This window comes from Cryptotermes secundus, unplaced genomic scaffold (assembly GCF_002891405.2).
Source record: "Cryptotermes secundus unplaced genomic scaffold, Csec_1.0 scaffold882, whole genome shotgun sequence".
In the NCBI taxonomy this organism is placed as follows: Eukaryota; Metazoa; Arthropoda; class Insecta; order Blattodea; family Kalotermitidae; genus Cryptotermes; species Cryptotermes secundus.
The window spans coordinates 1,352,828-1,369,349 of record NW_019718627.1 but is presented as its reverse complement, the minus strand read 5'-3'; the positions used below and the strand labels follow the sequence as shown (position 1 = coordinate 1,369,349).

The 16,522-nt window shown below is 38.5% G+C and overlaps 1 protein-coding gene across 4 annotated transcripts in view; it reads right to left on the bottom strand.

Moving 5' to 3' along the window:
- Positions 1-4,535: 4,535 nt before the first annotated feature.
- LOC111862541 (UNC93-like protein) overlaps positions 4,536-16,522 on the bottom strand; it is a 21,147-nt gene continuing 9,160 nt past the window's right edge. For 2 of the 4 annotated variants that reach the window (XM_023848033.2, XM_033750770.1), the window contains exons 4-7: positions 15,214-15,421; positions 14,190-14,352; positions 12,966-13,233; positions 11,236-11,900 (exon numbers count right to left, since the gene is read on the bottom strand). In XM_023848033.2, coding sequence (XP_023703801.1) covers positions 11,680-11,900; positions 12,966-13,233; positions 14,190-14,352; positions 15,214-15,421 — 860 coding nt within the window. In that variant the 3' untranslated portion in view covers positions 11,236-11,679. Of the gene's footprint in view, positions 5,935-11,235; positions 11,923-12,965; positions 13,234-14,189; positions 14,353-15,213; positions 15,422-16,522 lie in introns of those variants that run through there. The other 2 variants (XM_033750772.1, XM_033750779.1) reach the window with 2 other exon arrangements.

The window sequence follows — 16,522 nt, the reverse complement described above, 5'->3', positions numbered from 1 at the left end:
AATCAGATGCTATCCTGCACTGTCCCAGTGTTTCAGTAAACTTATTAAATGTTTCTAATATTACTTGCCATATTATGACATTTTTGTATCACATTTGTAATAGAGTTTCCTTTAATTATATGTGGCATTTTGTCCTAATATAATTGTCAAGTTATTTGGTAATGAAGGTGTAGTCTTTTCGAAGTCCAGAAAAATATATACATGTGTACATGATTGTTTGTATTGCTTTCTGATGATGAAATATGAACATTATAGAAATGAAAATGTAAGACCAAATTAAATATTACATGCTAAATGAGCTGATATAATCATAGACTTCTGTAATAATGTTTTGTAATTGTATTTTAAAGTATTATATTTTAAGTGTTGAAGCAGTATGGCAATTTTTATATTTGGTAAATTGAATATAGTTGTTAATATCTCTGTATGAACCTGAAGACTCATATCTGCATTGAGCTGTACTTTCTTAGAGGGTCACATATAAGGAAACAGTTTTGTTTAAATAAATTAGAAACACATAAATTTAATACAGGACTATTAAATCAGAACATAATAAAAATTTTATTCACACCCTTGCTTAATCAAAGTAACATAATGATTTAGCAATTTCCTTTGGTTTAAAAATTTAATGCAAGAAAATTATATTGGTGATTTTTAAGATGTTTGAATACTACTCTTTCCACAGTGTAGTGTGGTAGGTATATACCAGCACTTCAGAGTAACCTGCTGCCTCTGTCACGAGAGGGGAAAAGTGACTTGCTCTTCTACAATGAAAATAGAAGCTGCAGGTTCCTTGAAACATTGGTACATATCTGCTGGAGTACATGACATCACATCCCTGAAGAAATTAATCTTGTCAACCTCAGATCTCAAATGTAAGAAGTTTCTTAAAGCAGTGGTATTTATTTATATGTCAAACATTCATGTTTTTTTTTCATACAAGTTGTAAATGTTGGAAATACTTTTGTGTTCTTATCTCTTCCATTATATCAGTTCATCCGTCATGTAAACCACAATAAGCAGAATAGGCATTGTATTTTTTGACATAATCCATGGTCTAGTGTAATTCATGTAATTCCTCCAGGAGTGTGGGTAATACTGCCTAAGAATATGTATGATGTCAGAACCCAGAAGACCCTAATGTAATATAATTCATACTTTTATTCTTAAAGAATAAATTGCAGAATTTTGTTTGCCATGTGTGCATATATATTAACATGAATGAAAATTATGGAACCAGGAAACCATGACCTGTTTAACTGGATCCATCATATAAGAGTAATTATGTATGTTTTGAGAATATTAGATGTGAAAACTGAATTGCCAGAGTATTCAACCATTCAACCAGTTCGTCACATTTCACATTCTTGACTTATTTAGGCAATGCAGTGAAGTGTCTGAGCTCGTGAAGAAATCATTAATGTCATTCATAAGTTAGAGGAACATGTAAAAGTTGTTTGGAATTCCTTTGCATGTAAAGTAAATTGTAACACCAGGATATTTTTGTCAGTATAGTGACTAGTCTATGGGCTGGATGGTCAGAGAATCTGGGTTCAATTCCCAGCAAGGGAAGGGTATCTTCTCTTTCCCACAGTATCCAGACGGGTTGTGGGGCCCATCCAGTCTCCTGGTCAGTGTAATGATTCACTTGTATAAGTTAGTGATCATGTGTTAATTGGTGACTACTTGGCTACATATGTTAAGACTGGATCAATTTTATTTCTTACACAGAATCATGAAGTGTTTTGAATATTCATGTAAATGAGGAGCTCAGTTAGAATCTGTATATGTAATTAAAATTTCTCTCTTCTCGTTATCTAAAACCAAATTATTGTTATTAATGTTACATATATAAACAATTTAAAACTCTTCCTTTGCTGTTTTATATGTACCAAGTAGCAGGAGAATTTGCTTTTGTTATATTATGAGATGAAAGAAAGAGATTGCAATCAAAGTACTAGTATTCATGTCATATAATGACAACAGTCTATATTGCTGATTTTAAATATATCATTATTACAGACAATAATATATTAACCCCTTTCTGTATACTCTGATTTACATGGTCATTAGAAGATTAAAAAATAAAAGAATTGTTTGATCAGCATATACCATAAAGAAGTATGATTTTATGATATTTTAATATAGTTCAGACATGAAATATAAAACATTAATTACTTCAAAACTTGATTAAACAATCATTCAGGTAGCAGAATTCTGCTAAAATATGTAGGATGAAAGTGATAATTTCGTTGACTAGATTCAAGTGTACAATATTCACACATACATTTTATTAAATATACTCATTTCAGAATGGGATATGTAAGCCCCAACCTGGTGTAAAGGTATATGAAAGCATTATGCACACTTTATATGGTCTATTTGTTAGTATCATGGGGCCATATAGGTTGAAAGAAACCTTTACATGTCTCTGTATTTCAGTAGTACTACTGACATGCTTTTTATTTATACTTCAAATCCTCAAATAGTTTTAGCTGTTGAAAGATGTTAGGATACTTTTTTCCACTGATATTTTCACACACCAAATAGTCAGATATTACAAGGACCAGTGCTTTTTCATAAGATATCTGTTATGTGGTATAGAAGTGATTAACATTTTTAAGATTGAAATATGCCACAATAATATGGTGTTCAGCTCAATTAGAATGAGAATGTGTAAGTCATGTACATGTGAATTTAACTCTGAAGTCTGCAGGATACTGTTCAGAAAAGTATTAAGAGATTTCATTGTAGAAATTATTATGTCAGAGCATTCTAGCCCTACTATACTAAATTGTATAAATTAATCCATTATCATTATGGGTTCATCAGAGTAAGCTATTTTAGCACTGAATTCGAATGTATCAGCTTCCATAAATGGAACACTTATATTTCACCCCACTTTCTGGAGGTGTGCCAAGTTGTTTTTAATTTTTATGTGGTATGTCATGGAAGTTCTTTATTTTAAAGTATGTTTCACACTTTACTGTGCTTTAAACAATCTTGTTTATTTAAAAGTTCTATGTTGATATTAACTGCTTTTGTTGCATTTCTTGTAGCATCAAAGAAATACCTTTGGTACTGTATAAGAATTTGCCTGTGTGTACATTTACAATTATATTCTTCAGTAATAATTTCTGCAAGAATGATCAGGAATCAAGAAGCACCAGGTAGGATAACCTAAAGCTGTTGCTGAACTTTGTGTAGAATATATAGGTTAGTATTTTCCATTTGTATGTCCCTAACTGATTAAAGAGATGTTACTCTCTTTAAATGGATTTTAAAAAAGAAATTTTGCATACTGCATATGATAATGTGATGACTGGTGTGGGAAGGTGTTTCTCTTTATGTGTACTCCATATCTCGGGTTTGGTTTCCTCGCAACCAAAAACTAAACTTTACCAGAGGTGTAAAGGAATTTCACAGACTGACTTTTTGTTAATCGTGCCCAGGACCTTTGTAAATGGTGTCTAATAGCATATTCTCTAATGTTCAAGTGAAGTAATCTGTGAGAATCAGTTCTGTGCCCCCTCCTCCCAAAAGAAATGAAATTTAAGTTCATACAAATTCTAGTGCATATGAGTTATGTGAATACCTCACTGACAGAGTAAAAAAGGTAAAGTTCTCCCCGTGCTTAACTAATTAAGCACTACGCCATGAAGACATATGGGAGAGTGGATGTATAAATCCACTTTTTTTTTTTTTTACCTCGGCATTAGATGGAGGTGAGTGGTCACCTTCATGCCCTGGAAACTTTACCCTCGAGGAAAGAGTCCCTGGTTCCACTGTACCAAAGCATAATATGACAACTACAAGGAACAAGGATGGAGTGCTTATTATTTTTTCAGCCTCAGCCATTTGCAAGTTCATTGCGCTGACTGGTGATTGTTGGGAAGAGTATTTATTATAAACATTTGAATTATATCGGATTTGAGGTTCCCACACTGTTGGTTATGAAGGGTTCTGGCTTCTATATTATAGAGCTTTGTAGTACATTGTAAAGTAATTGATGTTTCAGAGAAATATGTCACCTCCATCTTCATAGTCAATGAATAAGCCAAGCAAGAAACCAGCTTGAAGTAGGTTCCAAGCAAAGCATTATATCCTAGAAGAGAATTGTTCATGTTAAATTGTAATTTTACTAGCAGACTAAGCAGCAAAATTATAAATTAGATTGTTAGATTAGAAGTTATTTCGATTATTGTCTTCTATTATGTGTTGCCATAGAGTCTGGTATTCATTCATTCCTCTGTAATCTGTAATGAAGACAGCAGGTCCACTGTCTCTCCCAAAACAGTTCCTCCACTTGATGCGGTCTAGAGCTTTCTCCTTCAAATGACAGTATCCTCTTCTGTCCCCAAGGTCATCCAGCATCTTCTTACGTCTTCTTCCTCGTCTTCTGGTCACTTCTATCCACCCCTCTATCTTTCCAAATATTTCCAAAATCCCAAATATTTAAAACATTTCACATTCTCCAGTTGTTTTTGGTCTATCTTTATTGTGACTGGGGTTGGTTGTATATATATATATATATATGCTGATATTTCAGTGAAATGTGTTGGGTCCATCATCAGGGTAGAAGGGTAAGTGAAGCATGGAACGTATGGTACAGGTGCAGGGGGAGAGAGCTCTGTGTCCAGGGCTTTAAACTGGCTGATGGGAATGAGGACATTAGTGAAAGAATATACGTTTTCTTTTTCAAGTATAGAAAGGTTTGGAAGAATCATGACTCTGAGTCAACTAGCAGCAGGAAAAGGGATGTAGAGGGGAGAAAGAGAGAGCAAAGAAACACCTCAGAGAGCTTATTTCAGTGCACTGGGTGAGAGAAATGGCCCAACATTAACAAGGGCTGATGCAAAGGGTAGTGTGGGGGAGATGGAAAGGGAGAAATAAGATGTGCTAAGTATGAGGGACAGTGAGAACTCACATTTCACACAGTTGATGTTAATAATTAGAGAATTCATCATCAGTATAAAAATTAGGTTAATTTACACCAAAAGTAATATTAAACAGTATGCAGTTCTAATTAATCTCTTTATGAAATCAGCCCAGAAAAACGTCACTGTCTTTTGGAATGTGACAGCATGTAGTGGTAGTTATGTTGCAGCACTGTGGAGAAACCTGTTACCTTCATCTTCAGAGTTGAGGGATGAGTTTAGTACAGGTCTTCCATTCTGAGCTGTGTTGAAAACCATAAGTGTTGTGGAAGTAAAGCATTTAACATCACTCCTTTTATATGTGGCTTGATGAATAAGAATTTTCCAGTCTTTTCTGTTACTGCACAATCCTTTATTTTGCAAGCACATATCTCTTTTCCTCGTTTGTCTTATACAGGTCCAAATTATGCGTTTTGTATTGGTTACAGGATGCTTAAAAGTGTAGAAAGAATTCAGAATGCTCCATGAGCATGAATAATCCTTTTGAAGTTACTGTCTTTGGGAATGTGAGAACTAGTGACATTTTGGAGAAATGTGTTCCCCTCACCTTCAGGATAGAAGATGAAAGCAACATATTTCTGCTAAAGTTTGGTAAATATTTACCAGACATCACATGGCATCACATCCCAGTAAACAGTAATCCTTATAGTCACAATTGTGAGAACCTCAGATCTTTTTTACATACTATTTATTAGCACAGAAATGTTAGGTGAATTACTCTTGCAAGACATTTCTGAGCCCCTTTTAACACAAAGGAGGAGCGTCAGTTAATGTAAACTTTACATGAGGTAACATCAAGAGGTTTCTGAAGCTGATGTATAGCAATAACTAACATGTGTTTTGGATATTGACGGTTTTAGTAAGTTTTTTCGAACCATACTCCAGAAGCTGGTTCTGCTTCCACTATCAGGTATGAAGGAAAAAAGGTTGCTGCTCCGTTTGACAGAGCTGATCTCAACCACTGGACCTATGACTGAAAACGTTCGTCTGGAGCACACTGTCAACATAAAATAAAATGTGCTTCAAAATACATTTCTAATTTGGATGCATCTTTTACATCCAAGCTAATGGATCATTTCCTGTTACTGAAATATCTAACTAATGATTGTTTTGTCTGACCAGTGTTTTGATCTATGAGTTTAGCCTATATTTTTGTGTGTTAAAAGAATTGTTTGGGTGATAAAGATTGGAAGACACCTATATCAAAAAAGCATGACATTTCTATCATAGCATAACATGCCCTTAACTTGTAACTGTCATTCAGGATATTAATGATTGATAGGTTATTTAATTAGGTTTTTCCTGCATAGGTTATATATGGCATGTAATTGTAAGGTGAGTGTGAATGTTGAATTTGAAGTAAATTGATGGAAGTAGTTATAACCAGCCATAACCTTCATGGATCAAAGAAAACCACAAGACAATCCTGTCAGAATAAATGGTCTCTGGACTGAGGTTCAGAGCCATAACTCCGGGATTATAAAACACAATTTTGAACCATGTTACCCCAATATTCAGTTCCATGTAGAAAAAAAGTTTTCCCATATATTAGATATTAAGTTTATTTGTAAAATCTGTGGTTATGTGAGAACCTGTGCATATGCAGAAACAGGCCAGGTTTTTATAAATTCATTTCTCCTATAAAAAGGTGGAGCAGCTGACATAAAATACATGCCAAATTGCATGTGTAAATATAATTTCTCAGCTGATTTGGCTACATTGCACATTTGTAGGTCCATTTATTTATACAGGGCCAGATTTAAGGAGCAGTGATTGGGGGGTAACTTTGAGGCCTCCACAAATCAGGAAGAGAAGTTACAGATTTTATTGAGACATTTGCTTTTCTAAGGTCATGAAGAAATAGTTTGTATTTTTAGATACAAGAACTAAGAACAATATTAAAAAATAATTGTCATAACTTAATTTGTTACTGATGGGGCCTCTACAATTGTAAATCTGACCTTGTGTTTTTAGGCCTACATTATATGTATTTATATATTTAAAGATGTGCTACAAGGAGGGTTTCTAGGCATCTGTGCAGGAATGTTAAAAGAGTAATCTTATCAATTATGCATAGGCTGAATATGCACAATAAAGTGAACAGGAAATGATTGTGGAATTTTAATGGAAATTGCATTCAAATAAGGCACATTAATGACCAATATAGATCGAGAAATGCAGCTGAATCTCTGAGATCAGTAATTTCAGATAAACTACTGCCAGGAATTGGAATTAGAACAGTTTGTTGCAGGAATATGTTCAACATAATTACTGATGAAATTACTAGAAAAAAAACAGTGGTTGTAGTATAGTAGGTTCGTTGTAAATATCATTGAGATACTATCATTGGAATGCTTTTATTTGGATGCCATCATGAAAGTAACAAAAATCCGTATAAAACTACAGAACTACAGTTTGATTTATTCGATTGTTATATTCCTTTCAATGGAGTGTGCATGCATTTGAAAAAAAAAAATAGAGTACTGTCGTTGATTGAGGACAGTGAAGATTACCAACCATTCATATTTGTGCGCACTTCACACACAGAGTATCAGATATTACGAGGAATCATTCGATAGTGCCCATAACTAATGGTGGAGGTTATGTGTATCGGGTTTTAGGCTTACTTAGTTCGGAAAACAATATTGACGTAAATGTCAATAGAGTGAACTGTTCCGTGTATGCTTAGTTATTCTGAAGAAATCTGACAGCAATTCCATCGTCATTTCGTCAATTTGTTGTGCATGTCACGTATTGCGAGTGTTGTTAATTATACATAACAGTGAAAAGTTCAACTTCGACCAGTTTTACGTTACGGTTACCACTTGTGTCTGTTTCTGAATTTAAGGCATATTTCGTTGTAGGCCTTAAGAGACGTGCCACAAACTGTCTACTTATACTCTTCGAACATATCAGTGCGTTTCAGATTTATCTAATCCTAATAAGACCATTCTAAACAATGATTTTTTTTATTACTAGTGGGGTGGGACTAAGTCCATTGTACTGCGGCCACTTCTGGCCTATTGTACCAGCCCCAGATGATAGGTGAGGGTGATTGTGGAGCAATTGGTGGAATGAAGACTGACAGGGGAAACCGAAGTACTCTGAGAAAACCTGCCCCTTTGTCCACAAATTCCACTTGACCAGACCCGGGATCGAACCAAACAGTGAAATTAATCAAATACTCTAGTGATGTACTTAATCTTGAAAGAATTGCCCTTGATTCAAGAGTGATGGAAGAAGAGTGGCGTCGGTATCGTGACAGAATGGTAAGTAATTGCACTACTCACTTCAGTCTTAAAATAAAAATAATCCTGTCTGCCTGATTAACCAACTTTGGTGTAAGAGGCTATTGCGTAGAAAATGTCATTGACTAACGTAGACCGGAATATATTTGATGAACATGCATATATCTTCCGTATTATTCTATTTGGACACAAAAAGTGAAGTATGAGAGTAACAAGGACTCTGATGCTAACCTCACTTTTATGTGGTGTATCCCATTTTCATAAGCTATTCGTGATGGCATGGGCGCCACAAGGACGATTTTTTCTTCTTATGAATACACTTAAGACATTCAGGAACATTTTTACAGATCGCACTAGAGCTGTGGATTACTATAGGCAGATGAATAAAAAAAACTAACTCCATGGAGCTCAGTCCTTGTTGAGTAGGCTTAGCTGCTCAAGATTTTCCCAATATTTTATGGAACCGAAAGGATCATTACTTTGTTCACAAGCGCTCCCCACTGGTCCATATCCTGTGCCAAATGAATCCAATCCATACCACCCCATCCTTCTTCTCACATCTTTTCTAATATTATCCTTCCACCTACATCTAAATCTTTCTGACGATCTCTTTCCTTCTGGCTTTCCTACCAAAATCCCATATGCATTCCTCATCTCACCATGCGTGTTACGTGCCCTACCCATCTCATTTTTCTTGATTTTACCTTTCTAATTGTATGTGTGGAGAGAAGAATAATATTAGAAAGGCTGAAGGATAACATTTCAAAAATGATTTTGGTTGTAAATATTTGGCATAAACCTTTCTGTTAACATTGTTATTTTTTCCCAAAATATCCCGGCGCGGGGGGGGGAGGGGAGCAAATGTTTGGCTTGTCTTCGCCCTCCTCCGCTGGTACCCATGCGTAACGGCGTAAATTTTGAAGACCCATAGATTTGTCGTTTCCATTGCTGACATATTACGTTGTGAAAATCCTGCCCTAAACACCCTCGATTTTTCATATCGAATGGCACTAGCTTTCGTTTCGTTTACCCTAGAAAGAGCGTGAAAGGAGACAGATGAAATGGACCACCATGACCGTCTAGCAATAGGGATAAGATCACCTAGATTTGTAGGAAGAAGCTTTTTATAACACAATTGTAAGTTGATATACCCTGTGAGAAGAATTCTACTGACGCCCCTGAACGCGAGACGAGAACTGAGATTATTTCGGAAAGCTACCAACAAATACAAGAAGATGATTGGATTCAGTTTACTGCATTCCTCTTTCAGCAGCTTCACAGATTAATCCTCTCGGCCTTCTCTGCCCTCAATTTTCTTCATGAATGATTTCCCCATCTCCTTAGATTTCGATCCACATATTATACTTTTTAGTTTGCGTTCTGGTAAATAACTTACGCATCTCTCATCTTCAGTCGAATGTTAGCAATTCCTTTGTATCTTCAGCTCTGTATCTTTTGTCCCTTTATTCAGTTCGGAAGTGCTGATTCAACTACTTCCGTATTAGGCCGCGCCATAGCTCAGGCGGTTAGTCGCTGGCATCCCACCGCGGCGGCTCATGTTCGATCCCAGGTCAAATCGCGTGGGATTTGTGGTGGACAGAGTGGCGCTGGGGCAAGTTTTCTCCGAATAATTCGGTTTCCCCGTCAATTCTTATCCCACCGACTGTTCCACATTCATCATCTATCATCCTGGACTGGTATAATAGGCCAATTAGTAGCAGACGTATCAAGTGGACTCAGCCTCAACCCACCTCAAGAAAACTGAAAGAAAAACTAATTACATATTCGTTCTGACGTTTATGTAATAACCTCTCAGTTTTGACATACCTCAGGAACTTCCTATCAGAATTCTGATTCTCTGTAAACTGCACGGCGTCACATCCAGAAGGTGACACTGTTTTATTTGTCTCTTGATCCCATTTTCCATAAGATCCAAAACGTCGTGACGATGGTATATTAATATAATTATTGACTTTTTGGACATTTTTCGTCGTCCTGTTTCTGTTTACAGCAACGTTTCGGAGACTGATCTCTGCCTCCGTCTTCAGAAAAGAAATCCTACTCAGTTGCCCCGGATCAATGGTCTGGAGATAGGGACTTGCTATATCTATTGGGCCCAATTGAATAGGTTTTTTGCCTGAAGACGGAGGCAGAGTCCAGTCTCCGAAACGTTGTTTTAAATAAAGACAGGTAAAGGTAAAGTTGCCCCTGTGCTTAACTAATTAAACATTACGCCAGGAAAGCGTATGGGGGGAGTGGATGTATAGATTCACATTTTCTTTATTTTGTCACTAGTTGGAGGTGAGTGGTTAGCTTCGAGTCCCGACCGCTTTACCCCCGGAGAAAAAGCCTCCGGTACCCATTGGATAGGATGCTAGGTTGACCCCAGAGCTGGTCTGGACGACGTGTAGAAGAGAAAAGTTCTTGACCCTACCGGGACTCGAACTCCGACCCCTCGGTTGTCCAGCCTGTAGGTAGTCGCTATACCGAATACCCTACCTCGACTCCTTAATTAAAGACAAGATTCTGAATAATATCCACAAAGACAATAATTGTTCTAATTTCCGATGTTTTACATCCATTATATGTTGGGAGAAACTGTCGTTGATTTATAAAATTTGTATCTTTTCGAGTTCTCAGATTTAAGGACGTATTTAAATTGGAACTAGAAAATTACGCAGATTATGAGCAGGAACTGCTACTTACTGAATAGGGCAGCTCACGCCAAAATGACATTACAAGAGAAAAATTCTTCCCCCAGTTGGAAACAGCTACATATTCTCGAAACTTCGTCACAACAACGCGAAATCCCGAGATGCTATGACGAAAACCGCCGTTGATGCTATAACAATTAAAACAATGCTCAAAGTAACGGGAATAGAAACACGTCACCCTGCCGCAATATTCGAGGTGTCACTGCTGGCATGAGATTACAGAATTGGACAGGAATATTTGCGCGTGCAGTTCGCAGTTAAAATTACAATGTTAATGTTAAGGTAAAGTTGTCCCTTTATTAAATTAAGCACTACGCTATGAAGATATATGGGGAGTTGAGGTACAGATCCACATATTCTTAACCTCGGCATTAGATAGAAATGATTCAAGTGTAATGTTATGAATCGTATTTTTAAACAACTTTCATTTAATGATCACGATAAAAACAAAATAACAGCAAAAATTAGTTTTCATTTAACAAACTCCCCTTCTGAAAAGAGGTTTATAAAATTTGCCACATCCTGAAATTTTTCTGCCATGCTGTCCCGCCTCCTGTGTACTTGATATATAGTTTATGTATTCATGCACCGCGAAGGAGGAACGGCAAAGCTATTACCCTGATATTTTAATTAAATTTTAACATATGATAATAGAGAAAGTCGTATAATAGCCTACGCCATCTTTCTCCAGATAAACCTAATACGTAGATCGAATACACAGGACGTCTTCATCTCTAATGGTCGAAACCATGGGACAGTGAGGCTACAAGCTTTGGTATATCACTGTATCGCTTTCTCCCGCAATTTCTTCTTCTCCTGCCACTCGACGGCGAGATAGCCGGCCATCCCAACGATGAGCAAGGCAATCAGTATGTAAATCTTAACTGCCGAACACAGATACACGCTGTAAGCGTAGGCAATGATGTAACCTAGAGATTCCCATAGCCTGAAGTTGCTGTAGGCCGCTTCCTCTCTCGATGGGAACAGGATCCCACAGTACGCTGTGAAAACACACAGAGTATCCTGTTACAAAAATGAAAAAAGAATTTCAGATTTGAAGTTTTCACGGCGTGGACTTGAATAGTAGGGTTTATTTTTGTTATAGTCCCTTATAGTCCGGAAACAGCCTGACGTTTAACACGAACACAGCGCCTCCATCTTCACGGTAGGAATCCCTTTCAGGCTTGGACTGGCCTATATCAAGTTGGGTTTACCACGCGTTGTTCTCTCAATTTGTAGCCTTCCTCTGATGGTTTATTTTTTGACCCTGCTTGTGGGGGCGACGTGTTCCTCTTAAACGTCGAATTTTTCTGAAGTTCACGGCGTTACAACGGAAATCTTCAGTTTCTAATTTCGGCCTGAGGTATTTTCTTTAACACCACAATGATATTGTCATGTCTATGGTGTGTGTGTGTGTGTGTGCGAGACTATAACTTGCGTGACTTCATAACTTGTACTCTTCTCCAAGTATAATTAGAATGATCAAGTCAAGGAGGGTGAGGTGGGCATGGCATGTAGCACGAATTATGGAGAACAGGAATGCATATAATATATTGGTGAGAAAGCCAGTTGAAAATAGACCACTGGGAAGACCAAGGCGTAGGTGGGTGGACAGTAATAAAATGGATCTTAGAGAGATATGACGGGATGGTATGGAATGGATTGATCTGGCTCAGGATATAGACCTGTGGAAGGCTTTTGTGAACACTGTAACGAACCTTCGGGTTTCATAAAACGCTGGGAATTTCTTGAGTAGCTGCATAATTGGCGGCTTCTCAAGAAGGGTTCAGCTCCATGAGTGAGTGAGCGACCGACGGAGTATTCTTTTTATTGCTTTAATGCAATTCCCTTAACAGTTTTCATGGCGTATTATTCTGGAGCTGACGTCCCTTCATTTGATCTCCTTATAACCCTTTTGCCCGGACCGGGTAGAAAACACCGTTTCCAAGAGTATCACTATTATTGCATACGTATCCGTTGCAGCGGGAAAGCTTTTACCGAGCATTTGCCTAGAAACGGCTCTACACGCTACAATAGAAATGCACGTTAATTAAATGATCACCTACCATTAATTTGCACTAGCCAGACACCGTCGCATATGCCCCATAGCCCTATGACCACGAAGAACAGAATGTTGTCGTCCGGAGTGGGGGCCCATGTGAGCAGACCGATAAGGAGACCCAGGTGTAACAGAAATGCGCAGCAGACCACCGGAACCCGACCTGTCATTTTGACCAAAGAGCCAGTGCCGATGGCTGATATGGAATTGGTTATCCCATAACAGATCATCACATAGCCGATGTTGGAGATCCCCCACGCACAAGCCACATACTCCTGAAAATGGAGAAGAACCAATTGCTACTTTCTGAAAAGTTCTATCTTCTGGAATACAAAGCCTCGTAGTCCGTTGAAAGTCAACCGACGTTTCAGAGGAATGTGTCGCCTCCATTTTCAGGGTCGAAAGCTTGCCACCTTCTTTCACGTTGGTTTCTTTTTCTGCATATTTTTGAACCCTGAAAATCGAGGTGATATGTTCCACCGAAACGTCGGTTCACTTTCAACGGACTGGACGGCGTTGTAACCCAGAACACAGTTCTCTTCATACCGACCGCCTAATCGTAGGCTGAAATTCTTTATTTGCGAACTTCTTTGCTCGGAAGCAAAATGAACGTATAACTGTGAAGTCATATCTGTATGCAGTCCGTCATTCCATATATTTTATGTCCGAATTAAAGTGAGATTTTTTTTTTATTTTGCTTGCGCACCTTCAACTGGAAGAGTTTGATGTTCTTCTCGTCAAGTTCAGTCGACTCAAAAACATATAAATTTTCTTTACGGAAGCATTGTCTAGGAAACTACAAGGATTTGTGAACGCATTAATGAAGCTACGGGTTCCATAAAAGACAGGGAATTTCTTTAGTAGTTGGGCGACTTTTAGCATTTTAATAAATACTCTACTCCGTAAAGTCAGTTAAGATGCAGCGCTGTTGTAAGCCATGCCATATCTACAGCCTGCAATTTTCTTTTGTTTGAGGTGTGGGGTGAGATTGAGTCAGCATGGTACGTCACACCTTACTGAGCCTATGCTACTAGCCCCGGATGATAGATGAGTGTGGATTATTTGGTGGAAGAGAATTGGCAGGCGAAAGAGAGGTACTCTGAGAAGACCTGCCTTTATGCCACTTTGTCCACAATAGATCCCAAATGATATGAGATTGAACCCGGATCACCGCGGTGAAAATTTGGCGACAACGGAAGGCCAGTGCGCAGGGTCGATGGGGGACACTTACGGCTGTGTAGTCGGCACCAAGGAAAGCTTGATCTACTCCCAGAAACATTGTGATTGGGATGATGAGAAGCTGGTTGCGTTCCTTCAGGAGTTTCAGCGTGATGGCCAGGAGTTTGAAACCAGATAATCCTGTTCCGCTGCCTTCACGTGTCCCTTCTTTGTACCTGGAGAATTGCATACGTGCAGTCAGACAAATTCAGATATTTAGGTTTGTGTCAAGCCGATTTATGTGGCGGAAACACTCAAGATTTTTAACCTCCAGACACCCAGTTCAGTTGCAGCCGACTTATCAGCTGTTGTCACTCTGATTGTCCTTAGTTTGTACAGGCAACTCCTAGGTACAACCTTGAAATCAGCCCCAATTTCATTCGAAAATCTTATCTGTCCTTCATTTGTGATAGTCTGATTTATATGTTTATTTTTGTTTTATTTAATGTTGCTGTATAGCTTCGGCCGGTCACGGTAGTCCTCGTGTTTCCAGTTAACTGAATGGTAATGTCGCATGGCAACAGGTATTGTTGAGTCAACAGTTATGTTTAACTCTACACAGCCATTCGCCATGGCTGGGATATCTGTGCACTGAGTTGGCCTTGTAATCGGTACATATGCTTATGAAAGTAAGACGCTGTCCCTGTGCTTAACAAACTAAACACTACGCCATGAAGACGTATGGCGGAGTGGATGTATAGACCCACGTTTTCTTGACCTCGGCACTAGCTGGAGGTGAGTGGTCAGCTTCACGACCCGGCCGCTTTACCCCCTAGGAAGGATCCCCCTTACCCATGTCTCCATGTCTACACGACATGGAGAAGTGAAAATTCTTGCCCCACCGGGACTCGAACTCCGACCGCTTGTTCGTCCAGCCCGTAGTCAGTCTCCATACCGACTGAGCTATCCCGGCTCCTCATATGTATCGTATTGTACATAAATCATCACCAAGAACAACGACGAATTCATAATCGCAAAGAAAGCATTTAGTGACCTCAAAATTTACTAAGCCTGTCATAAATTCAGAAAATCTTTACCTTCTGAGACTGTCGACTCCAACAGCTACGATGATACACGCAGAAACCATGCACGCGAGGTAGATCCCTGCTACCATATAGATTTGTTCGTCAGGTGGCCTCTGCATGTTAGAATTCTCGTTGGCTGCGTTTCCTGGACAGAAGTTACTGCCACATATTTCGGACACGTTATTGAATAGCGTCCTGTTCGAATCTCCGCTGGAGAACACTGTTCACAGAAACAATTACTGATCATTTACAGTATGGCTTAGTGAAGTTCGACGGTGGGGGTCCAGGAACAGAATACAGAATATGAACTTATCAATGCTCAGTGGATACTATATGTACCACCTGATTTAGAATACTGAAATTTCGTATTCTGCCCACAGTGCTTGTGTGGTTTGTATTGTTGTCATCATAATCAGCGACTTTCCCCTTAACATCATTAACTGTTGTGCTTTGTATCGGAGATGTAATCTGTTTCCTGTGAGGTAGGAACTGATTTCAATATACTACGTAGACGAACTGGCCATTTACCGTGGTTTTCCTCGGTCCTAGAGCAAATGTTGAGTTGGTACCCAAATCCCACGTTGCACTTCATGCCTCACATGCAGCCCTTCCATTGGTAACAGCAAAATTTCACCCCTCTCAAAGTTAGCAAAAATTTTACTATAATGCACCCTTACCAGCGTCACAAAAATATTAAAAAAAATCCGATTATATGCTGTACCTATACCAGAAGGACAAGCGGGCACTGCCTGGGAACCTTCAAAATCGTAGATAGAGTTTCTTACACCCCCCAAGTAGTGTCTCTTCTTCTTCTTCTTCTTCTCCTCTGTCTTCCTGTCACTGGGGAAAATAAATACAAAGACCTAGTCATCCAGGTTGGGTGTTGGACGCAAGGCTGATGATCGTGCTCCTTAAAGGAATTACTGTTGCGAATCCCAAAATATGACAACCCGGATGGTCTACTTTAACAAACGTGGCAGAAATTTCTAAGGAAGACTGTGGCTTAAAATGGGAAGTTTTGTAAGTGATAATGAAGATGCTGATGATGTAGACGAATAACGTAGCCCCCCCACTTTTAAAAGAGAAACATCGCTATAATTCAGCCCTTCCAACATCGATTTCAAAATTAATTCCCATAGCAGGGAGTGAAGCCCCGACTCATATCTGCTTCTCTGCTCATAACAAAGTCAACATTCCAAAACTTCACCTTTCCGCTTCCTGAAGCTTCATCATTTCCTAAACGTAACTTTACCGGAAGCACAAGAGGCCACTGCCTGAGAATATTCAAAACTTGAAAAAAAAAAAAAATCTTGCCATTTCT